The sequence below is a fragment of the Myotis myotis genome, unplaced genomic scaffold, assembly GCF_014108235.1.
Source record: "Myotis myotis isolate mMyoMyo1 unplaced genomic scaffold, mMyoMyo1.p scaffold_m19_p_15, whole genome shotgun sequence".
NCBI lineage: Eukaryota > Metazoa > Chordata > Mammalia > Chiroptera > Vespertilionidae > Myotis > Myotis myotis.
In genome coordinates, this window is record NW_023416319.1 from 7,090,318 (window position 1) to 7,116,799 (window position 26,482).

The 26,482-nt window shown below is 36.6% G+C and overlaps 1 protein-coding gene across 1 annotated transcript in view; it reads right to left on the bottom strand.

The window, feature by feature from the left end:
• Positions 1-2,982: 2,982 nt before the first annotated feature.
• The window catches only part of CCDC172 (coiled-coil domain containing 172), a 28,940-nt gene continuing 5,440 nt past the window's right edge, over positions 2,983-26,482 (bottom strand). The window contains exons 3-8 of the mRNA XM_036337320.1: positions 20,515-20,631; positions 19,165-19,330; positions 15,600-15,701; positions 14,861-14,963; positions 3,826-3,913; positions 2,983-3,018 (exon numbers count right to left, since the gene is read on the bottom strand). Coding sequence (XP_036193213.1) covers positions 2,983-3,018; positions 3,826-3,913; positions 14,861-14,963; positions 15,600-15,701; positions 19,165-19,330; positions 20,515-20,631 — 612 coding nt within the window. The remainder of the gene's footprint in view (positions 3,019-3,825; positions 3,914-14,860; positions 14,964-15,599; positions 15,702-19,164; positions 19,331-20,514; positions 20,632-26,482) is intronic.

The following is a 26,482-nucleotide window of genomic DNA, read 5'->3' on the forward strand; positions in this document are numbered from 1 at the left end:
TAAAATGTTTCTAGATTCCAACTCATTACAATACAATGACGTCAACCTTATTTTGGACTTTTAGGAATCTCAATACATTTTTTAAAGTTTAAGGGGGAGAAACAAGAGGACAAAATGCTCTCAACTTTGGTTTCTTTTTCAGAAGAACACACTACTACTGACAAAACAACGAACAGTACAGAAATCTTCCCGAGTGCACGTATCTTACAGCTCTCCTTTTTCTTTGCTGTTTCCTCCCGTCTCAATAATTAGGCCAGGGAAGAAAGAAAGGGATTTCCAGTCCACTGGTCATGCTCCACATCCTATAATTTTGCTGCTGGTTTTCCCCTGGCCAAATAGCTCCATTAATCAGCAGGAACAATATGCAGTAACTATCTAAACATCCTAATATTACCCCCGGCAGAGAACTGGGAGTTAGAAAGTTGCTTCTGAAAAAGCCTGTTACCATGAAGAACCAATGACGCTGCCAGGAACCTCAGAGCAGCATCAGGATTACTCTGGGGTAGCCTGAGCTTTGGTTACAACTAAGAATTGGAAAAATTCAGTGAATGAGCATTTATTTAAGAACTAGAGGCCCGGCACACGAATTCGTGCATGGGTGGGGTCCCTTGGCCTGGCCGGCCAGTGGAGCCAATCGGGGCATCTCGCCCATTGAGCGGGGGTAGGGACCGCAGGAGGTTGGCCAGCCAAAGGAGGTTGATTGTGGGAGTGCACTGACCACCAGGGGGCAGCTCCTGCATTGAGCACCTGCCCCCTGGTGGCAGTGTGCATCATAGTGACTGGTTGACCAGTCATAATGGTCACTTAGGCATATATATATATATATATATATATATATATATATATATAATATATATATATATATACACACACACACACACACAAATATATATATGCATATATATGTGTGTGTGTGTATATATATATATATGTATTTATTTTGCATTTCTGTAGAGCCAAAGACTACTTCCAGAACAATCGAGGTCACTCTGAGACACATTCTGACCCAGATAATTTCTGTTATTTCCCTACTTAAAAGTTTTATGAATTACTAATTCTTAAAAATGTAAAAATGGACCTACTGTTCTGCTATTTTATATTGACAGTGCAGTTTTGGTTCATACACTGATTTCTATTGATTGCTATATTTCCTTTGTTCAGTGAGCTTGTTCCATTGATTACATTGATTCTAACAGTCCATTATTTTGATTGGTATCACATGTAGTGCTTTGTATTACTCTACCATGCAGTGCTAAAATAATCATTTATTTGATTGTTTGAAAATTAGTTTAAATGTTAAATATGCAATTTCAGCATTTTGAAATAATGAAAATACTGAACCTCCCTTTTTTTTCTCAAATTTAATTCATATTCATCCTGATTCTATTACTGAATATCTAATTCAGATACTCTCTCTGACGCACACACAAAAATACAGTTGATATTGTCAGTAAGAGTTTATTCTGCATATATGCCACTGTGTTAGTTATGCAAATAAGTGGCAGATCTTTAGTTCACAATATTTTAGTTATAAAACCAATAATAAATAAAAATTACTAAAAAGGCTTTATGTATAAGCTCAACCTACATGTTAATATACATATTTAATAATATTCACAGGTCTTAGAATTTAAAATGTAAATAAATGGATTAAAATGAGACAGAACTGAAGTCAGAGCTAATCCCAATAACTATTTCCCACTCTATATTTGCATATAAAGTGGACTGCAATTCCCTGGTACCTTTCATTTTTTTCTTCTTAAGCAAAAATAATTTATTATTTAATATTGAAAAAATCAAAATAGAAATCACTTCTGAAAATGCAAATTATGTAAAGAGATGGCAATTGGGACACATCTCAAAGGAGACTTTTAGCTTTGCTAATTTTTAAAAAATAAGGGTGTAAAGCAACATATACAAAAAAACTCTGCCAAAGTAAGACTCTCTGTGAAACTAGGCCTAAGTACTCTACTTTAACATCAGCACATATAAGACATTTGTAAACATCTCACATTTGATGTTAAACTAATTCAACTATCACTACAAAAAGAAAGCATGATTCTCATATTTGCGCTCGGTACTTTGAAATATACCCCAAATAAGTTTTGTTCCATTTCCCCACCTATTGCAATCTAGGGCCTTATTGAAGAGTTTTAATACACTTTTTTTGAAACTACTGAAAATACACCTTTCTTCCTAGTCAGGATTGTTAACAGCAGAAATATATGTGATGTTAGAAATCTGATGGCAATACCAAGTTTGATTCAAATGTAAGTACACTGTCTTCAGTTGCAGTGTTTCAGGCCACCAGCGAAAATGATCCTGATGGCCGTAAGATTACGTACCTCCCAAGCGGATGACTTATTTCATTCTAACCCAAATGGGCATTAGGAAGAAAACTGGCAGGCCCAACGTGCTGGATAAGGGCTGCAAGTGCCCGGGACTTAACTCAGACACGTCCAGAGAAACGTGGAGAAAACTGGCTTTTGCCGATGGAAGACCTCAGAGGACCTCAGTCAACTACATCGTGTGAGTGGACAAAGATTGAAATGAAAGTGAGCACCTTGTAGGTGGAACTGGCACTGACTAAATTGGGTCAATAATCCGAGTGCTTCTCCCTATGTGTGTCTGACCTGACCCAAGGCAAGCTGCACCAGAGAGTAAACACCAGCAGAAAGTACAGATTGGCTTAAGGGTCAGGGAGATCTCAGACACTGAGCACACACTACTGCTCCTTTTTCTTCCTTTAGAAATAAAATCAAAAACCACATGAGAACCCTTAAAGTTCCAGCAAATACTAAGACCAAAAACATATATTGGTCTGAACCAATTCTAGACATCAACAACTTTGAACATTCTGAACCTCACAGTAGATTTCTCCACAAGAATCTACTGTCATGGGTCTCATTCATTATCTATCACAAAAATTTGCTTCTAAGATGCTTTGATCAAATCTCAGGTAGCTCATCAATTCTCTACACGTTATTTATTTTCCTGAAGATCTTTCTGTGCCAATGTCTGAAAGGAAAAAATATTAATAGTTACTCATAAGGAAAGTGAAATTCTTAATAAAGGGATTATATATAATTTATGTAAATTTAACACCATAATAAGTCTGGGCATTCCTAAATTTTATTTTTAAAAGTTTTAATATAAAATATAAATCCTAACATAACCTACCAGAGCATTTGTAAACAAAAAACATTTACAGAAAGTAAACATGAAACGAAATGTAACATATTAAAATAAATTTATACTTTAACATGCTTTAAAGCTAGCTATACAGGTGTCCAATTAAAATAGACCATGGCAAATACTGTGTTCGTTTCATAAACAACCAAAGAAGGTTAAAAGCAATTTGAAGTGCTCCAAAACAGTCTGAAAATAAATTTTCAATAATTGAATCCAAAGTTCTTGAGATCATAAAAATCTCTAATGAGAAAGTTTTAGGATCAAATATAATAAAAGTATAATTTATGTTTATCAAAAACAAAAAGCTTTTAGCATCATGATAATTAAACCCCTTTAGTGCATGAGTCCTCTAATAACAGTTTCCATCAAGGGAATGTTGTGTGGTCAAGTTTGAATTCTTTTTTAACTGAGTTTGAAATTATACACATTCTCTTTGAATATAACTTACTGTATGTAGCACCTTGCTCTAGGAACTCAAACTCTTCACAGATTTACATCCTGACCTCAGTATTTTGGTTATTGCTGCTTTTATATATATATAACAAATCCATGTGAACAGCAAAAACCAATTCAATGACATGTGTACCATGTTACTACTGGTAATCAGAAGGTAAAGAATCAATGATGGCTTACCAACTCCAAAAATTCTATTTCTGTTTGGAGAGCTTCGTAAACACTTTGCATGTCATCTTCCTTATAAAGTTCTAATTCCTTTTTAAGTCTGTTTTAAATGAAAAATTCACTCTATTAGTTCAGCAATCTTGTATGATAATTTTTTTATTACATGAACGGTGGCAGGTCTGCAGCTCTATCGTCAGAATTTTAACTTAACACTTAAAGAATTTGAAAAGGAATTTTAATTCTCTCTAATTCTGCAAGGACTACATAAAATTTTGTGAAAAACTCACATAAATAAAATAAGGTAGACTGGCCCTAGCCAGTTTGGCTCAGCGGATAGAGTGTCAGCCTGCAGAATGAAAGGTCCTGGATTCAATTCCGGGCCAGGACATATGCCAGGATTGTAGGCTCGACCCCAGTGTGGGCCATGCAGGAAGCAGCCAATCAATGATTCTCTCACATCATTGATGTTTCTCTCTCTCTCCCTCTCTCTTCCTCTCTGAAATCAATAAAATACGGGCAGTCCTCGGGTTACGTCGGACTCGATGTATGTCATTTCATGGTTACGTCGTCATCTCCCATTTATTTATTTAAAAAAAAAAAAAAGTTCCGTCATTTCGACGTATGTACATATGTGCTTTATGTTTTTTATTATTTATTTACCACAAGTCAAGGTCAGGAATTGTTATCTTTCTTTTAAATTTGTTTTACTGTTTCACTTCATTACTGCTGTGTATGTGCTCCATGTGAGTGACGTAGGTGCTTATGTAGGTGGGTTCCGACTTACAGCGAAAATCGCGTTACGTTGCACCGTAGGAACGGATCTCCAACATAACCTGAGGACCTACTATATATATATAAAATAAGGGAGACTGAATAATAAAAAACACTTAATAATTTAGGGTAATTAAGAGAGCAGGGAATCTACAGTACTGTCTGATGGCCTCTAGTTTAGTCCTGGCCACTACCAAGCCAAATAACCTAGGCTATGTCATTTAGCCTCTCTGAACCTCACCTGAGAATTCTAAGTGCAGTAAAAACATGACCTCTAAGATTTCTTCTTGCTCTAAAATTAAACATTAACTCGATTTTACACATACATCATAAAAATATATTTTGAGCGTGAAAAAGTAATATCAATGTTTCTTTTCCCCAATTAAGCCTTTAATCCTTTGAATATTCTGAAATTACTTTTAAAAATTATTTTATGCACATTTTTATATGAAAAATAGTGATGAAACAGTCTTCCATTTTTAGCATGACTAACATTCTTTCTTAAAAACAAAAAACATAAGCAAAAGCCATGAGCTGTGACTGGAGAGGTGGAGAGCCAGGGCCTGAGACTGGGCAGCTAGAAGGGAGAGGCTGCCCTGAGAACAGATACTGAGAGCAACACTGCTCTCACAAACCTAACCAAGCTGGGCCAGCCACCAGGTAAGCCCTATTCTTAAGGGGAGAGTGCCGGGGTCCTAGGCCAGTGGCACTCCCTCTAGACTAGCAGAAGCAAAGGAAAATCCTCTCTGAAGGAAAGTTTAAGATTATTTAGGCTCATAGGCCTCCCACAGAGAAAGATCAAACAATGAGTTTACAATCAAAGATCACCAAGTACCCAAGAAGCAAACCACTATTAAGTAAAGGTCACTAGAGACAATAAACAACAGATAGGAAGAACTACAAGTCAATAAGAAAAAATAACACAATTGAAAACAGGCACGCGCGCGCGCACGCGCGCACACACACACACACACACACACACTCATTTACCAGATTACTCACAAAAGAAGATATCCAATGGCTAATAGAATATGAAAAGGTGCTCAACTTCATCAAGAAAATACAAAAGAAAAGCACAATGTAATGCTACCACACACCCACCAGAATAGTTCAAATGAAAAACAGGAAATACCAAGTGTTGACAAAGACATGCATAAACTAGAATTCTCAGACACTGTTGGCATAGGTTATCATTTTCCATTCTTTTACTTTTAACTTATCTTTGTCTTTATTTTTAAAGTGAGTTTCTTATAGAAACTGTATAGTTGTGCCATACTCTTTTATCTAACATGATGATCTCTTTGAGTTGGTGTATTTAGATCATTTACATTTAATATAATTATTTATTTGGCTGGATTAAAAATTTTGCTATTGTTTTCTATTTATTCCATCTGTTCTTTGTTCCTTTTTTCCTCTCTTTTTTCCTGTTTTGGATTGCTTGATTTTTTTATGCTAGTATTTTATCTACTAATTGACTTGTTTTTATACATATTTTAAACTTTTTATAATGCCTATGCTGAATTTATAATACACATCTTCAATTTATTACTGTCCACTCTCAAATATTATTATACAGTCATAATATTACAGTATAAAACCTTTACAACAGTATGTTTCCAATTACTCCCTCATATTTTTTTCACATTGTTACCACATAAATTTTCCTTTTACATTTACTATAAACATAAATCATATTGCTAGTATTTTTGACTTAGGCTCTTATATTTACCTTCAGTTCAACAATTTCTGATGCTTTTATTTCTTGGTATAGTTCTGAGTTTCTATTTGGTATCATATTCTTTCTTCCTGAAAAACTTTTTTTTGTAATGTAGTCTGTTTTCAAAGAAGTCTATACACTCATATTTGTTAAAAATATCATACTTTGCCTTCATATGTAAAACATATTTTCATTGAGAATTCTGAGTTGACAACTCTCACTTGATAGTCATTCGTTTGTCTCGTTCTACATGATTTCTGATGAGAAGTCTACTGTAACTCTTATCTTCATCCCTTGTATGTAATGTATGTCTTTTCTTTTTCTGCCTTCCTTCATGATTCCCTCTCTATCTGTGTTTTTCAGAGGTCTGAATATAATATGTAAAGATGTTTGCTTTTTTAAAATGCTGCTTGGAATCCTCTGAGCTTCTTATGTCTGCTTTAAAGTATTTCATTCTTTTTTATTTATTGATTACGGTATTACATAGGTGTCTTTATCCCCCCATTGCCATCCCACCCTCCACCCCCAGGCTCATGCCCTCACCCCCTGATGTCTGTGTCCATTGGTTATGCTTATACTTTTATAATACACTCTGCCATGGTCTCTAACATTATGGATGTTAGAACAGTACGGATGAATCTCAAACACATTACGCTAAATAAAAGAGGTGAAACAAGAGGCTATATTGTGCTAAATAAAAGAAGTGAGACCAGGCTACATACCATATTATTCAATTTATATGACATATTGGAAAAGACAAAACTAGGAAAAGAAAATAGATCAGAGACTGGGGGTGGACTGTGGGCCTTGATTATAAATGGGCAAGTGGGGACATTTTGGGATAATGGAAGTATTCTGTTTTGATTGTGATGGTGGTTGCATAATTAAGTGTGTTTGGCAAAATTAATATAATTGCATATTTAAAAGGGTGAATTTTATTGTATGTAAGTTATACCTCAATAAGCCTGTCTTTAAAAAATGACAATGACAGGAATCCACATTCCTATAAAATAATGGCAACCACCTAAATAAAAACAATCCCAATTACAATGCCAAATAATGCCACCTATAAGCCATACTTACAAGCTAATCAAGAAACATGTGATATTACAAAGTTGAAATTACACTTAAGTACAGAAATAAACAGGTTAATCCCGCAGAACCAAATCTGAAGTCTACACCAAAGCGGAGACTGAAGCACAACTAAGTGGAAGAGGAAAAATGACAGGGCGTGCATGGGGGTGATACAAGACAGGTCAAATGATCCTCAAAAGGAGAAAGTCCTACCCTGCGTGGGAAAACACTGACAACAGGCCTGAGGCCTCATGGTTGAGAATACTGGCTTTTGTCAGATTGAAGGAAATGGGTTTTTTTGTTTGTAATATATTTCTATTGATTTCAGAGAGAAAGGGAGAGGGGAAAGAGAGAGAGAAATATCAATGATGAGAGAGAGTCATGGATCGGTTGCTTCCTGCACACCCCACACTGGGGATGGAGCCAGCAACCCAGGCATGTGCCCTGACCAGGAATCGAACCCATGACCTCTGTTGTCAGACTTTTTTATATTTCCTTGGGCTTGGGAACGAGCAGGCTTTCTTTCAAACTATCCGACCTCTTTCCCGCTTTTCCCAGCTTGTGTTTATGCCCTGTCCATCCATTCTCTGTCCTGGATTTTCTGAGGCTTGTGCCCCTCCCCTGTCCGATCTTTTCCCCAATTGTGCCCGCCCCCTTTTGTGGTCCCCATTGTGGCTCCTACTGCATATGCACTCAGTCAAAGGAAAAGCCCCTCAGCGTTTTCTCCCTCCCACATTAATCCCACAGAACCTGCTGGTCACACACACCACCACCATCTACCTCCCCCACCCCGCAACCTGGCCCCCACCCTCGTGGCTGTGGCTGTAAAGCTATCTTTCCTGCCTAGTTGACGAGGCGGGATGTTTTGCTCCACTGGCCTGAAAGATGCTAGTTACTCCCCAGGGTGACTGTTCCATCCCTTCCCTCCTCTTTTGTTAATTATCTAACTGCCTGCTGGAACACTGCAACTGCCTACTCCACACTCCTATGTGTACTTAAGGCTCCATTTCAATATATTTATCTTTTCAAATAAAATGGTCGGGCTCTTTCTTCCCACCATATCCCCTTTCAGTTCAAATGGACTACAGGTCCTGTAAGATCTTTCATGTCCATCAGAATTGGGTGGTGACGACGTTCGCTTTTAGTTAGTTAACAATAAGAATGAGAGACAGCTGAAATTAAGGAGGGCGTTTAGAGCAAATTATAGGAAGTATTTCACTATTCAGCATATAATCAAGCTGTAGAATTTAGAACTGCACTTAAAGATTGCTGTTGTTAGCTTTAAAAAAAGGCTGATGATAATGGGATGAATATTAATGTGGTTGCAGCTAGCCAACGCTATATAATGGTAAGCAGTGCATAGACTAACTGCCTATCGGAGTCAAGATGGACTTCCTTCACCTCTACACAATAACTACGGGCCGTCTGCCTTGGTTACTGTCATCTTTCTTTGAATCATCAATTAATGACGAGGATGGCCAATAAGGCTAGCTAGTTCAGCAAACTTACATTCCTTGTATTTTTATCATTTCCTGCAGCCTTCCAATTTTTTTCAGTGTCATATAAAATGTCCAATTTTGTTTCTAAGTGTCATAGAAAAGCCTTAACTGAAAGAACATCCCTTTCAGCCACAGAGCTCTACAAAGTACTATTTAATTAGAAAAAGTTCATCCGAAGTCTTAGTGCACCAACGCAAATGCTATTAAGGTTTAAGTGTATTCCATCACAGTCTTTTGTTTCCATCTAATAGTGATTATGCAGTATTGTCTCCTAGCTTTTCTTCTGACTAAAGTGTATCATATACATGTCCCCCAGTTAATTAAGCATGCCAATTAATACCATTTCAGATACCTATGTAACAGGTCTAGGTGGCTACACCACAATTAATCAGCCATTGTACAGCATTTAAATCGTCACTTTTCTTTTCCTACCATAAATAACATTTCTGTGAACACTTCCGTGCACAGTGTTCCTTCTGTAGTTAGAATTATTGTCCTTAGGAGAGACCTCATAAGTGGAATTATGGGGTCAAATGGCATAAACATTTTAAAAATGCCTATAATTTATATTCCAAATTACATTCCAAATATATGCAATTTATACTGCCACAACAATGTATAAATTAGCTCTGTACCACACCCATGCTAATTTCAATTATGGTCATTTAAGAATGTCTTCAAAAATTTGATAGAAAAATTATATTGAATGGTTTTAATTCGAATTTAATTGATAAGCAGTTTAACAGAATTATCTTATCTTATTCATCTTGGTATTTCCAGTTACTTGCAAAGTGCATGATTCCAAGTGGCATTTAATACATGTCTGTTGAATATATACATTAATAAAGAACTATTGATTTCACTGTTTTCTTATTGATTTTTGTCAGTTGATTATTTGATAAACTGTTATCCCTTATTAGTAATAATTACTATAAATTTTTCCCAGTTTATCACTCCAAGTTGATGACTTTTTTAACACATGGGATCTTAAATCTTCTATGTTGAGTCTGTTAATCTTATCCTTTTGTTTCCTTAATTACACCAGAGGTTTAATAAGTGGTCCTTTCTACTTTTTGCTAGTTTTCCTATGACCCAATGGGTTTCTATATTAATTCATATAAAAATTATTTTAGTGACATTTAAACACAAAACACAATTTTAAAAGATATATGAGCATCCACTTTCATATACAATTTATTCTGAAAGTTGAATGTGTCAAAGCAGAACTTGAGTTTCCTAATTATGCCTTCCCTCCATCCAGGCCACCAGCAGACAGGTAGCAGCCTTCACAGGTGTACAAGGCAGCACCAGCGAGATCCGCCATCATCTCCCTTCACCTAAATCCTGGGCTGGTTGGATTAGGCAACTCCTTTTACCACATATTTTCTACCACTTTCCCCACTCTCATATCAAAAGGGGTTGTTTATAAAGGTAAATACACATATGAAAATTTAAAAACGTCTTATTATGACATCAAAAATACCAATGAATTTGGAAATGATTAATATTATATATGGCTCGTGCAATAAACAAAATTATTTCAAAGTTTAGGGATATTTACAACCTGGCACATTTAGATCAGAATATAAATTCTAAAATAATCAATTGATTCTACTGTCAAAATGTCTCTTGTACTTACATAGAAACTTTAATGCCTATAGTGTGTGGCAAGAATTCACAAAACGGGATCTCTATTAGCTTGAAAGCTATATAATCACTGCTGTAGAGACACTTCTGTTAGTGAATAAATAATGAAGCTTTACCAGAAAAGATGCAGTCCACAGAAATACTGAACAAAATACATAGCTAAGAATAACCCTAGAATTAAGTGGGAATTTTCATATTTTAAAGAAGTTTTAAAAAGAGATGATATGGCCATAACCGGTTTGGCTCAGTGGATAGAGCGTCGGCCTGCGGACTGAAAGGTCCCAGGTTCGATGTTTCTAACTCTCTATCTCTCTCCCTTCCTCTCTGTAAAATCAATAAGATATATTTTAAAAAAAAAAAAAAAAAAAGAGAGAGAGATGATATGGGTTAGAATGAGACATATAATTATTTTTGGCTAGTATTTTCCAGAAACTTTAAAACTGAGATCCTGTTACACTTGTCCATTTTGAGCTCATTCTTGATGGCAGAGAGAACTGCAAAGTAAATGTGCATTATTTTCTCAAAGTAGCCTGGACAACCCTTTCTACTACTCTGCTAAATGATGCTTATTCTAAATAATGTTACAGAAACACTCCCCTACATATTTAAAGATACTGAATTAAAATGTTTCTCATTATGAATATTTAGAAACTCTTGGAGATCCATCGATGGGAGAAAAGTAGCATAAATATGGCATCTCTATACATTGGCATTAGATACTGAAGTTGATTAGTACAAACTAACATGGGATGGGGCTAAGTAATAAGGCAATTTTGATGACAGAATCAATTAATTGTTTTAAAATTTCTATTCCAATATAAATGGGCCTAGTTGTAAATATCCCTAAACTTTGAAATAATTTTGCTTATTCTATGAGCCACATATAATATCAATCACTTTCCAAATTTACTGGTATCTTTGGTATCAGAATAGAATTTTTTTTGTACAGTTTTCATTGCAAATATGCTCTTCACAAGAACATTCTGTCTTCAAATGTACAGAAGAAAAAATCCCAGGCTGATGACTATGCAGCTTCATTTCTGTAACAAACTTCCTGTTGCCTTGAACAATCACAAATATTGTTTATTAAAAATGTAAAACCATTCTACAACGGAGTTTTGTGAGTAAGGACAATGCCTGAAACGCTGCAAGTTGTCCAGGATATTCACCACTTGAAGTAATAAAAAGTCGTGACCTAGAACTAGATTTTAGTGTCTGGTGTTGGAGAATAATAAAAATAATAGGTGTTGGGAGCCCAATCTTTCACATTCTTCTTTCCTGCTTCTCTGAGGTCACTCACCTTCCAGAGCTGGGATTCGAAGGCTTGTACTCCTAACCTCCATGCGTACTTGCTCTCAAGGCCCTGAGCGCTACCATCTCTGTGCTGCCCGGACCACATGAAAGAACTAGCTCGTCACAGCTTTACCAGCCACGAGGAAGCCTCTGGCTGACGTGTGGAGCAGAGCAATATTCTACACATTCGCTGCCTTCACACCTGTTCATGAACGAGCCCACACTCCCATGTAGACTCTTAAATAGACAGAAATCTTGGTATTTATAAAAACGGAAAGATTACCTATAGCAGAGATCATGAAACCATCGTGAGGGTAAGTACTGTTCTCTACTTTCATGGACGGCATCAAGATAGAGTTTAACAAATAACCTAAACATTACAAATTAACTTAAAAAACACACAATAATTATAAAAGAATTCAGCAATATAGATAGAATAAAATATGTATCAAAATTTTCTAACTGCCCAGCCAGTGTGGCTCAATGGTTGAGTGTTGACCCATGCACCAGGAGGTCATCGGTTCGATTCCTAGTCAGGGTACATGCCAAGGTAGTACACTCGATCCCCAGTAGGGGTTGTGCAAGAGGCAGCCAATCGATATTTCTCTCTCATCAATATTTCTATCTGTCATTCCTCTCCCTTCCTCTCCCTCAAAAATCAATAAAAACATGTTAAAAAATCTTAATTACTAAAAGTAGAAACAATACGCTCATTGAAATGAACTAATATTAATTTTTTTATAATTGCTTTCTTACCAAAGTTTAATAAAAGTGTACTTATAATAACCTTAAAATAAAGCTAGTTGTTCAATGTGGACGATTTCCCTCATATCCTTGTGTACAGGGGACAGTCGGCAATAATGTCTGGAGACACTTTTAGGCATCACAGCTGGGGGTGCTGGGTGCTACTGGCATCTAGTGCATAGAGTTCAGGGATGCTGCTAAACATCTTACACTACGTAGGACAGTTCCCCACCACAAAGAACAACCTGGCCCCAAATATCAGCATTGCCAAGTTTGAGAAACCCTCCCATCCACCTATAAAAATAACAGCCATACCAGTAGTAGCTAAACCTGAAAATTTAAGAAAAAGGCTACTATTACAAAATTTAGTATACATTTGAACAAAAAGATGAAAAAGACTATTCTCTTCCAAAATTAAGGGATAAAACCAACTGAACTTTAATGAGGGCCTTCATGATAAAGTTGCATAAATGTCATATAATTGCTTGCCATCATTAGCGTCTTGTTATGAACTAATTAATAGGACCGAAGTCCCTCTTTCCTAAAAATTTTACACTCTGTACTTTGACTCTGCTCTTCACACTCAAAATAACTTTTACAGACTATACCAGCAGGGAAACTAAGGCACGCATATCAGAGTTTAAAGTAGGAATTGATAAATATTGGCATTTCCTGTAATAACTCCAAAGAACGGCCTAGGAATATGGACCAATGCTCCTTTCTTCCCAAAGTCCCTCTCTGGGTAGTCAGTGAGGGAAAGTACGCTCTAACAGACTCTGTGTGGTTAAGTTTAACCCAGGGCACAGTTTTATGATGAGTAATAAACCCACCAAACTGGAGGTCCTATCAGAAGCCCTTATACTACTAGCTATGATACCAATGGTCATTACCATTTTTAAAAGTGTAAAAAAATCAATGAGCAGATTGTCATTACAGAAACTCATTCTGCATCACACATATCACCCAGGAGATTGATATTTCATGCTTACAAAACTTAACATAAAATTAAATTGCAAATATTTTCTCATAATCTACTAAAATTATGGCCTAAGGCAATACACTACTAATATGAAGCATTTGTTCAGCTCCAGTGGACATATTTCCTATATGATTTATGTGAAAGAGGGCTTCATTTGCTTCTTCAGAGATTCAGTAATGAGGTTTCTTTGGTTATTCTAAGCCTGGTTAAGTCTAAAAAGTATAGAAACTTCTCTAAATTAAACCAGCAAACATACCACTGAATTATTATTTTTTTTAAAAATATATTTTATTGATTTTTTTACAGAGAAGAAGGGAGAGGGATAGAGAGTTAGAAACATTGATGAGAGAGATTGATCAGCTGCCTCCTGCACGCCCCCCACTGGGGATGTGCCCGCAACCAGGGTACATGCCCTTGACCAGAATCGAACCCGGGACCCTTGAGTCCGCAGGCCGACGCTCTATCCACTGAGCCAAACCGGTTCGGCACACTGAATTATTAATAAATAGTCAAATTTGCCGAAACCGGTTTGGCTCAGTGGATAGAGCGTCGGCCTGCGGACTGAAAGGTCCCAGGTTCGATTCCGGTCAAGGGCATGTACCTGGGTTGTGGGCATATCCCCAGTAGGAGATGTGCAGGAGGCAGCTGATCGATGTTTCTCTCTCATCGATGTTTCTAACTCTCTATCTCTCTCCCTTCCTCTCTGTAAAAAATCAATAAAATATATTTTAAAAAAATAAAATAAAATAAAATAGTCAAATTAATAAACTGGGTTTTCTTTTTCCTCCTTGTGTATATGACTATTTCATTTTAGACATCAGCCACTCTTTCATTATCCAAACACATAAAAAGCATCTGAATATTCCATACAGAAAATACAGCTTCATTCTTTAGGCACAAAACCAGAGTAACAAATTCTAAGCAAAATAGTAGATGGTGACTCCTCTCCCCACTGAAAACTAGAAAGATAAAAAATAATTCCAATCATTTCCAAAAGAAAAGTCAGGGATAAAAGAAAGGAGAGTTGTGGGACCAATCTTTGTCTTAATCCATTAGGATGTGAATAACACTGAGCACAGGAGGTATAGGAAAAGATAAAATTGATTCCAGCATTATCAACTCAATGCATCATGAAACTTATATGTAGCACTTTCTAGCTAGTGACATGCTTGCTTATTACCACATTTCAGAATACACAGAGAAAAAATAATGTCTTCATCTGAAACTGTAAAAAATCTATGCAGTTAGCTTTATGCTGAAATCTATCTGACAACTTGAAAAATTACCAGATTTTTATACCAAAGTGTAATGGGCAATTCTTACCTTAAGCATTCAGCATCATTTTGAGGCTTCTCACTGATTTTTATTTTTTCTGCCTCTAGGTATTTGGTAGTACAAATGGCTTCATTCTTTTTCTCTTCAAAAACTAAACAATTAAGAAAATTCTTAGTCTTTTAAAAATTAAACATAAAGTTTATCTTTACTCATTCATAAGAACAACCCTAATTTTTGCTGCTTCATATAAAATGTGCTAATGATTTTTATTTTTCTACTTTAATATAGCAACTAAAGGCACAAAAATACTATTAACAAAACCTGAGACATTAAAAATATCTGCTAAACATCTTACATTACGAGGACAGTTCCCCACCACAAAGAACGTCCTGGCCCCAAATGTCAACTTCCAAGTCTGAGAAACCACTGGTGGCTCAGTTGGTTGGACCATTGTCCTATACACCAAAAGGCTGTGGGTTCTACTCCCAGTCAGGGTGCATGCCTAGGTTGCAGGTTTGATCCCTGGTGATGTGTGTGGGAGGCAATTGATTAATATTTCTCTCTCACACCAATGCTTCTCTCTCTCTCTCTCTCTCCCTCTCTTTCAAAAACTATTGCAAAAATCAGATCTAACACTGATTAATTCAGTGTTTTACCTATTTCTTTCTTTATACCAATAACAGCACTATATCCCAATAGGTTGATACATTTTGAAAGAATAATATGACTCTATCTTTTGTATATAAATATACTCATTGGCAAAATAAACGAACACATAGAGTATGACCTTTAAGATTTCTCTGCAGAGTAAACAGTTCCTGCATTAATTCACTCTTTTGTTTTTGAAGTTCTTTTAACTGGCCACTGTCATGTTCCATTGACTGCATTTCTAGAAACAAGTAAACAAAAAACATTATTTTAATTACTTGGGCTTCGCCATAAATGTCAGCACCTCTTAACTTTTCCTGCTATAGTAAAAATTTAAGCAGCAAATCGTCAATTTTAAGCCTGGACCGGCTTCCTTGGCCACCTACAAATTATTTCTAACAAACTGACCAGGATTCTTTTAAGCTCCAACTGGATGCAAATGAATGTTAGTTGACGGTTAGACTACTAACAGAGAATTCAAAATAAAGTAATATCACTAAGTAAAACAAACTTACCAATGAGACAAAAAGAACACTCTATCTTTCAAAGCTAAAGCATATTTAGAGGGATAGTATATAGTATTCACCAAATGGCTACAAGGTTCCACAATATTGCTAATATTGTTTCTTCTATGTGGAATGCCTTCCTCCCTTTATTCCCACAGCAAACACATTTATATTTAAATTTTTATCACAAAAGGGTGCTGCATCTTGTGAAGTGCTTTTCCTGTGTCTTTGGTTACTGTCACATCTCTCACTTCTCTCTTGATTATATCCATGTCTGTGAGCACACTTATACTATTTATGAGAGCAGTCTTAAAGTCCTTCTTCGCTTACTGCACCCTACCTGTCATTTATGTGTGTGTTGCAATTGACCGAATTTCCTCCTTGCTACTGCTCCAAGTGTCCAGTGACTTTTTTATCGGAGACAAGACACTGTGTTTACTATTTTGTTAAATGTTTGAATTTTTCTATCTTCCCCTAAACCATGTTGATATTTGTTATTTGGCAGGTGGTTAAATAACTTATGGATCAGGTTCAAACCTAGTTTTTCAGATTTTTTTAACAGTGAGTCTAGAATAGCCTTAAACCTAGGCTAATTTAACCCTACGATGAAGGGAGGACTCTTATGTTTAGTGAGATCTTACTATTCTGACAGCTTGGAACATGAATGACTGTTTTTCCTTATAGGAATGCACACTGCAGTATCACCAATGCCTATAATAGTGCCTGATACACAAAAAGGTACCAAAAAATAAATCATTACTGAATGAATATACTAGGCACATTTTAAAAATACACTGGTGAGTAAAACAGACATAACTCCTGTCCTTGTGAAAGTTTACACCTTTGTAGAGGAGATAGTTATGAACCAACTAAGTATGTAAGTAATTACAATGCTCTGAAGGAAAAAAAAAATAGAGACCATGAGAGAACAGAATCAGAGAAACTGACCTAATATGGGATGGAGGGGGTCTGTGTCAGAGATGATTTCCTCTGGCCGTAACATTTGAACTGAGACCAGAAGAATGACTGGATTAAGTAGATAAAGAATAAGAAGAGTATTCCAATAAAGCATATTTAAAGGTCCTGAGGCAGGAGGAAGCACAGCACAACCTAGGACAGTGATGGCGAACCTTTTGAGCTCGGCGTGTCAGCATTTTGAAAAATCCTAACTTAACTCTGGTGCCGTGCCACATATAGAAATTTTTTGATATTTGCAACCATAGCAAAACAAAGATTTATATTTTTGATATTTATTTTATATATTTAAATGCCATTTAACAAAGAAAAATCAACCAAAAAATGAATTCGCATGTCACCTCTGACACGCGTGTCATAAGTTCACCATCACTGACCTAGGACACAACAGAGGTCAGTGTGTCTTCAGCACAGAAAGCAAAGGCACCGGGTGAGTCTGGAGGAGAGAGGCAGGAGGTTGTGCAGGGATGGCAAAGCAAGTTGAGGTGCTTGGTTTGCTATGTTTATCGTGATATTTTTAAACAGAATATAAATAAAGTAAGAGGCTCATTATAATAGGCCAGTAGTAATATAATAATTTCTTTTAAAATACATGGGTGTTAATGTTTTGGCACTTTCAAGGAGTGAGAACAGAGCCTAACTCTGGGATTAAAAAGTAAGTCAAGGAGGATGTCTGGCGGGGGAACACTCTGAGAAGTGGGAAATAATAAAACAGCTATGGAGTTTGAAGATGAAGATTATTCAAAACCCAGAAAACTGGATGACTAACCACAGTTACAGGCTAAAAGCTCCATGGGAAAGGTCAGAGGGGGAAGCCAAGGGAAGAAGGAAGACGCAGGAGAAAAATCAAGTGTCAGGAAATAACAGATGTGGTGGTATGGATTAGAGGAGGGGATGGAAGAGCAAGCCCCGACAGGAAGGAAGACAAATGGAAACTAAAACTGCTCTGGGAAGAAACTGGCTCTCATATCTGCTTAAAATTTGAACAATACAAAGGAGAGAAAAAAGCATCAGAGACATTTCACCAATGAGTTGTTTCAAACCTTGAAGGCACTGATCATTTTAGTATCTACATTTTTCCAGCTGGAGAAAAAAGGAAGCATTTTACTACATTCTTTCAGTTGACTCAACATAGCACTCACACAAAGATTAATCTCATTTATAAGTACTGGTACAAAAATCTTAAAAAAATATTATCAAACAGAATTCAGAAGTACATTCGATGACTAAGAGGCCACAACTAAGTAAGGTTAATAACAGGATATTTATTAATAAAACTCACTATATTAATAGATTAAAGTGGGAAAAGCTTTAATTGCACCTAAAAGAGTATGGTGGACGAGGAAGGAGGGAAGGAGGATGGGAGAGAGGGAGGAGAATCCTCACAACAGCCTTGTTAAGGTCATTATTAAAACCCCCTATCTTTAAAGAGAGGAAACTGACACAAAGAAAAGTCAAACATCTTGCCCAAGATCAAGATCAATTAAGTGGTGAAATTACAATTTAAATTCAATCAGCATAACTTTAACATTTATAATCTTCAGGATGGTGGTTCTTATATGACATATGCCTAGTAAATATTACCTATAATAATAAAAATTGTCATATGTAAAGCACAATAAAATATTCATAACAATAGCTCTAAGTCAATAAAAATGTTAAATGTGTTTACTATTCTTCATTGACTAAATGAATCCAACAGTACATTTTAAAACAACTTCCATGAAAAACTCATTTTCCATTTAATATCATGTGTATTTTCATTCTCTACTTCCTCAACCGCCACTCTATGATACTGTTCATGACATCTTCTGATTGTCAAATTAATTTCGTATTTTGATTCACACTCATTTGCAAACAACTTTTTTTTTTACTTTAATTTCCAAAATATTACTGTCTACTGGTTCTCCTCTTTGACTACTCTAATTCCTTTTCTATTCCTTTCCTTAAATTCTCTGCTTTCCTAGTTTCTAGCTTCGGTCTTTGCTCTCCTCCAGGCTCCCTCTGCATGTCTGCTTTGCATGATGTCACCAACTCCTCTGGATTCGGTCCCAAACCTAATACTCTAGCTCTGCTCTCTCTTATCAGCCTCACAACCACATTTCCACCTGCCTTCTGGGCGTCTCCACCTGTTTATGCCATAGACATCTCCACCAAAACTATCTGAAGCCAAGCTCAATTTCATTAATGCCAGATAAGTGAGGTAATATTATATAGTCATACCCTTTTTCAAAATGTTTGCCTGGTTTTCTAAGTCAGATATTTCAATCTTGACATTTTCTTTCATCAAAAGCTCTCTTTTCTTTGTTATTTCATATTCATTATTGAAGTCTGTAATTTCCTTAATAAATTTTTCCTCCTCCTCTATCACTTTTTTCTTAGTAGCCTCCTAAGAAGCAGAAACAAAGGATCAAATACAAGAAGTAATTGCAAAAATATTTTTATTTTGTGATTTAAAATGCAATCATTTGAAGTTATTAACAACAAAATGTAACATTATACTTCTCGGTATTGTCACAAAAATGCTTTACTTCTCTGGTGATATTCATAAAAAGCTAAAGCTATTATGTAATAACAGCCAACTATTTTCACATGAAAGATTTATTCGTAATGTTTTGGGAAAATTATTGATGTAGAAACTCTACCACTCACCATTATATATGTGTTTGTTTCTATATTAAAGTTATAATCATATATTCCATTTTGTCACTGCAGTATAAATTTGGTAGTAAAGTAATTAAATGACCAAACTTGAATATAAAAATCTATATGCAAAGAAATTACTGCCTTATAAAAAATAGAGAAATAAACGAGGAAATCAAAGGAAACCTTTTAAAATGTATACAATGAAAGCAAAATTATATATTCATTTTAAATTCAGTTCTAAATAGTTTACATTTTTATGAATTATCAACATGCAGTAGAAATAAAAATTTCCAAAAACTTTGGACAATGCTAGAACCTAAACTTTTGATACAGCTAGAAGCCAAACATTACTACATTTTTCTATTTTTTTTCCTAGGAAATGCCAACTGATTATGAGCTACATTTGGAAACTGGCCATGCGATTCATAAACCACTGGTCGTTGATTCTGTTGACTTTAGATATATATTTTTAATATTTTATAATGTATTTTCTTTGAAATGTCAATTAATTGCGAGTTATGTTCCTTAACTGCCCCTATCATTTAAAACTACTGTGTCTGTTGGCTCTGACTTATGATAAAAAGATAAACAAAATCCATCTTTTCACCCACATCCATAAATATGCCTACAGTGCAAACCTCTCTGCTTTTCAAAAGCCTTAAAACCAATGTTTAGAAGTCTGAGCAATTCAAATCAGTTTCACTGTTTCTTTCATGCTATTATAATTACAAATAATTTGCATACTGTATCCTTGCCAATAAATACTCTTTCAAACTACCAACTGTTTTTAAATAGCACTTAATACTTTCTGTATCTGACAGGACTATCTGACAACGTGCCTGTGGGTAATTTTCTAAAAGTACACCTAAGTGTATTCAAATAGACACAGTTAGTGAAATAGATTTCTCTAAGTGGCTGGAGACTTACAAAGGTTTGGAGAAGCATACTCCTTTGGTTTATAATTTCACTGCACTGTCTTTCTAAGGCATTTTCATGAGTTTTCAAAAGCTGTAAGAGGGAGGATTTTTCACAAAACTGCTGAACCTTAAAGTAAAATTAAAAAAATCAGAAATCCAAATGAACCAATTATACATTTTAGGGTACCTTAGTTAATAGAACAGCTCTGTATAGTATAAAACATGTTCTGTACTATCTTCACATACAAATTATAATTCACATTAAACACCTTACTTAATATGCACTATCTTATAATATTTTATAAGTGCTTTATAGTTATGATATTTATAATCTCTTCCCCCAATAAAACTATAGGCTTCTCAAGCACAGATAATCTGTTTTCTTTTTCCTTTCCAATATCTAGCACATTTCTTCACTTAGGCACTAAAGGTTTTTGACTACACACATGGAGATCTGCTTCAAGACAGCCTTAAAAAGAGAACAAGTTTCTGTTCTCATCACTCATAAGAAAGATATGGATGAATAAATCATAGACATGACTAATAAAATAATGAAATAAAAGCTACAAATCATAAGCAAAAACTGAATCCCATGGCGATAGTTATATATTAAATAAAACATAAATCTGCTAAAATCCTCAAGTGGGTTTTGAGAACTTATTTTTTACTTTAGTACCTCAATTGATTCCAACTAGCAAGAGATATAGTAAACATTAATATTAGACATGTAACTGTTATTTTATTTGGGCCATAAAAAATAGCATCTCTTGAGACCATGTATGTTGAAATAAAAGTCAGAAGGCTGTGATATATAAAAGCTAAAAACGATGCTGGGCTGGAAATGCCCTTTCCACTATGTTCAGTACTGGCCCTCCCTCATAAGAAAGTATCACTCCTAGTTTGGGGCTATTCCTATCTCCATAGGAAAAAAAAAATTAATTTAAATTACAGAAAGCAAGATTTATGTTAGCTGTAAGTCAGGCTGTGAAATCTCTGTCCTAGAAGATATTGAATAGTAAAGAGCTTAGAAAGAGTCCAGTCCAGAGGCAATGGGCCTAAAAGACATTGAAATGATGTGGCTCAAAAGTCCTACAAATATTGGCATTTTAAAAAGTAGCCCAAATTAAACAGAAGATATGATCTCACACATATATTACCATAGCACATCTGCCCACACCTTCAGTACCTGATGCTGTGCTCATCAACTCTGTCTTAAGAAAGACATCAATAGAGCAGTGGTTCCCAATGTGGGCCACAGGCCCACAGGGGGACAATTTTATTTTTAAGGGGCAATTTGATTTTTTTTAGAATATATTGTATTGAATTTTTTACAGAGAGGATGGGAGAGGGATAGAGAGTCAGAAACATCGATGAGAGAGAAACATCTATCAGCTGCCTCCCACACACCCCCTACTGGGGATGTGCCCACAACCAAGGTACATGCCCTTGACTGGAATCGAACCTGGGACCCTTCAGTCCGCAGGCTGACGCTCTATCCACTGAGCCAAACCGGTTAGGGCGCAATTTGATTTTTGATTTTTAAGAGGCAATTTGACTATTCAAGAATGAGTTATAACAGTGAATTTTTTGCACTTCTTATGGTCCTAGGGGCCTCGTATATAGTATATAAATATATATTGTGACATATTTATGCATTTCAGTTCTCTATTATGTTTTGAAACTTTATTTGCTATTTTTTCATATCATTCATATTATTATTTTTAACAATTTTTTAGTGATTTCTTCCTCAGTACTTCAACTGTCCTTTCGTTCTTTTATTTTTCTCTTTCATGGATGCCATGTTCTTTGGAAGCTTGTGTAGACCAAGTTCATGGCCTTTGAGGCTTCCTCCACGTGAATAGGAGTTCACTTTTTGAATAATAAGAATTATATGTCACAGGCAGAGGGGGCATCAGGATTTTAGAGATGCTTAGGTGGGGCGTGGCCAAAAAAAGGTTGGGAACCACTGCAATAGAAGAAGATTAGAGAGGTGAATTTTACAAGACCAAAGGAAATCAGAGAGTACTTTTAAAATTGGGGGAAGTGAGAATGGGGCAGTTAGTATTTCACTGTCTGATACTACAGATTAGAAAACATCTGTTCAGATCTATAAAATCATGTAGAAATTGATAACAATGGCAAACAAGAGTCTGATTGTGAATTCCATCACATTTACAGAGAATAAAAAATACTTCAAAGCTATGTAGTATATATCTTACCTAATAATAGACAAACATGGTAATTGACCATGCCTTTGCTATGCCTCCCATTGGCTAATCAGCGAGATATGCAAATTAACTGCCAACCAAGATGGCGGCCGGCAGCCACGGAGCTGGAACGAGCAGGAGGCTTGCTTGCTCCAGTGATGCATGGGGGGGAGTGTCCCTCAGCCTAGCCTGTGCGCGGCCAGCTCTAAGCTACACTCAAAGCAACAAAGTTTCAATTATAGAAGGTAAATAAACCCCAGATACCTGCTTTCAGCCGGCCGTGGCTACGGAGCTGGAGTGCAGGAGGCTTTCCCTCCCACCCGCCCTGGCCAGCTCTGAGCTCCACTCAGGCAACAAAGTTTCAATTATAGAAGGTAAATAAACCCCAGATACCTGCTTTCAGCCGGCCATGGCCACTGAGCTGGAGCCTTGGGTTGCCCCTGGCGATGGAGGAAGCCAAGCCCTGGCCGGCTCTGAGCTCCACTCCAGGCTACAAAGTTTCAATTATAGGAGGTAAATAAATCCCAGGAAAAAAAAAGGAAAAAAGGAGAGGCGAGAGGTGGGAGCTTCTGTCGCTGGGGAGGCTTGGCCAGCCTGAAAACAGCCCTCAGCTCTTCACCCAGACTGGCCAGGCACCCCAGTGGGGACCCCCCAACCCTAAAGGTGGTGTGGCCAGCCTGAAAACAGCCATCAGCCCCTCACCCAGGCTGGCCAGGCACCCCAGTGGGGACCCCCACCCTGAAGGGCAAACCAGCCAGCCCCCACCCATGAACCAGGCCTCTATCCTATATAATAAAAAGGTAATATGCAAACTGACCCTAACAGCAGAAAGACTGGGAATGACTGGTCACTATGACACACACTGACCACCAGGGGGCAGACGCTCAATGCAGGAGCTGCCCCCTGGTGGTCAGTGCGCTCCCACAGGGGGAGCTCTGCTCAGCCACAAACCAGGCTGACAGCTGCCAGTACAGCAGTGGTGGTGGGAGCCTCTCCCGCCTCCTCAGCGGCGCTAAGGATGTCAAACTGCAGCTTAGGTCTGCTCTCCACTGGCAAATGGACATCCCCCGAGGGCTCCCAGGCTGCCAGAGGGATGTCTGATTGCCAGCTTAGGCCCAATTCCCCAGGAAGTGGGCCTAAACCAGCAGGTGGTCATCCCCCGAGGGGTCCCAGACTGCGAGAGGGCACAGGCCAGGCTGAGGGACACTCCCCCCCATGCACAAATTTTTGTGCACCTGGCCCCTAGTTATTATATAAATGCATATAAAATGAATTCCAGAGAAGTCAAGTACCTTAACAAAGGTTACATAATTAGGGGCAAGGCCAGGACTAAAATAGGGGCCTCTGACTTCCTTTCTTGTAAATCATGTTAACATGGAAATATTAGAACTATTTCAAAGTAATAAATACTTCTGGTACCAGAAAGAGACTTCAGTCCCTGATAATAGTGTAAATTGAAAGAATATAAGTTTAAGGAAAATAATTATCAAAGAGTAGGTCCATCCCAGTTTATTGAGAAGGTTGCTGGCGTATGTATCGAAATCTCCAAGTTGCTATTATGGATGGTAACCAGGAATGCCTACAAAAATGCTTTGAGATCAAATATTGGGCTGGATAAATTTTGGTTTCATCCAATAAGGTATTTCATATATCAAGCCTGTTAGAATCCAAATTCTTGAATCCTGATTCTATTTCTGCTATTGATCTGTTGTAAATGACCTGTGTTGAAACACACAAGTTGACAAAATACTAGTTATCAAACTAAGAAATTTCACAATAAGACTTAAGTGAATTTATTATTCAAGTTCAGAAATTAAGGTGTTCTGTTCCACCTATCACCAACTAAAATCTGAATCACCACTAAGCTGACATTCTCTTTCTAAAAAAGGAAAATAAAGATTAAAGAAAGCTATTAGCATTGAATTAGAATATTTTATCATAACCTGAAAAATAAAACCTATGTACTCAAAACTGAAAAGTAGAGTTGTTCAAAAGAATGATAAGAAGGATATATCTATAATACCCCTTTCTCTAAAATCCTATGTGAATTATCCATTTTGAGGTCTTTTCTGCTTTTTTTTTTTATTATTAATCAGTCTACTCATCTTCATCCCCTTTCTCTCTTTATCCTTTACTTCTACATTTCCCTCTTTTAATCAACCTAAAAAAAATCCCAATCAATAACTATAGAAAAATTACAGCAACATTCATTTTAGAACAGCATAACAGAGACAGAGGCACGGGTTTGGGAAAGCTCAAGTCAGGACCATCAGAAAGAATAGATGCCTACATATGCTGACTACATGTTGAGGACAGCAATTCAGTTAGGGCTGCAGACCACATGGGGTCTAATATTATTAATAGAGAGTCTACATATTTTAATGGAATAAAGGGACAAAAACTTTTGGATCTGCTCAGTTCCTCTCTACCACGTATAAGTTAGTAACTCTTAAGGACTGAAATAGCTTTTCATGGCCACCTATTTGCAGAATGGGTTTCTCCTCTTTCTTTTTTGTTTGTTTGCTTGTTTGTTTCTGTTATCACAACTCATTTCTTAAATTATTCTTGTGTTTGAAAACCAGATTTACAGATATGTAAAATTTAGGTAAATATTCCTGAACATATTGATAGGATCACAAGATGAGGTAGGTCATTTCACAGAATAAATTATCCTCAGAAAACTCTACCTCTCTTTTGTTGCAACAGTGATGGGTGGAGATCAGAATTGGGAAGATAGTAGAAGAGACGTAAAATCATGACTTATATACTTTTGAAGTTACTGACTCTATTTCCTAAGTTATGCAGGGACCGCAGGGGGCTACAAAGAATAAAGAGAAAGGGTGGAAGCCCTCGCAGCAGTAACACAAATTCCTCTTTCTCATCGCTCTCTCTTCTGTGACTACAAATGAAGAAAAGTGTTTGCATGCAGCTTTAAAGTTACATTCTCATATGAAATAGGCAAGCTTTGTCAGAAAATATTGCTGTTACGGAAAATTTTCATTTATAGCAGTGCCAATCCTGGATAATTCTGCTTCTCTCAGCAAAAAAGATATTTTTCCTTTCCCTATTTTATTCCTCTTGGGATATTTGATTTTCAACAGAGCTTACAGTTTTCCCACTGAGCTGACTTATCTGGTCAACTGGGTCAGTTTCAGCACAGCCATGACTTGTGACTCTTCGTCACTCTTGCTGCCTGGGTGCCTTTAGGTATTTTTCTACTATAAGAACTTGAAAATCTAAAGTGACTGAGGTTTTAAAATTAATGCGTGTGTCCAAGTAAGCAAAGCACAGAGCTACTCTTTGTTCTGGTTACTGTTGTTTAGAATAATCTCAGCCTTCAGAATCTGACATTGTGCTGATTGAAAGCTCTGCAACAGTATAGGAGGCAACTTTACATAAGAAAACAGAGAGCTATGCAGATTTCATATTTGTAAAATCATAGCAATTGGGGGAAAATGTGTTTGTTATCACTAAGACAAAAGACATTTTAAACACTAGAGTACATCAATGGATATTTTATCAATAGCAGATATTAAGGTTTTTAAAAAAGTTAGATCTATTTTTTATAAATACATTTCTGCACCACAGATGCAATGCCTAAGGAATAACTCACTATGATACAGTAACCCTAATACAGTAAGGAAAGTTCAATACTACTCCTTTCTCCGTGTCCAATCTTATCTCCACCAGCCTCCTCAGTCTCTCCTCTCCAGCCACACTGTTCTGCTATTCCTAGAACATACTAGGAATCCTGCCCCAAGGCCTCTGCAC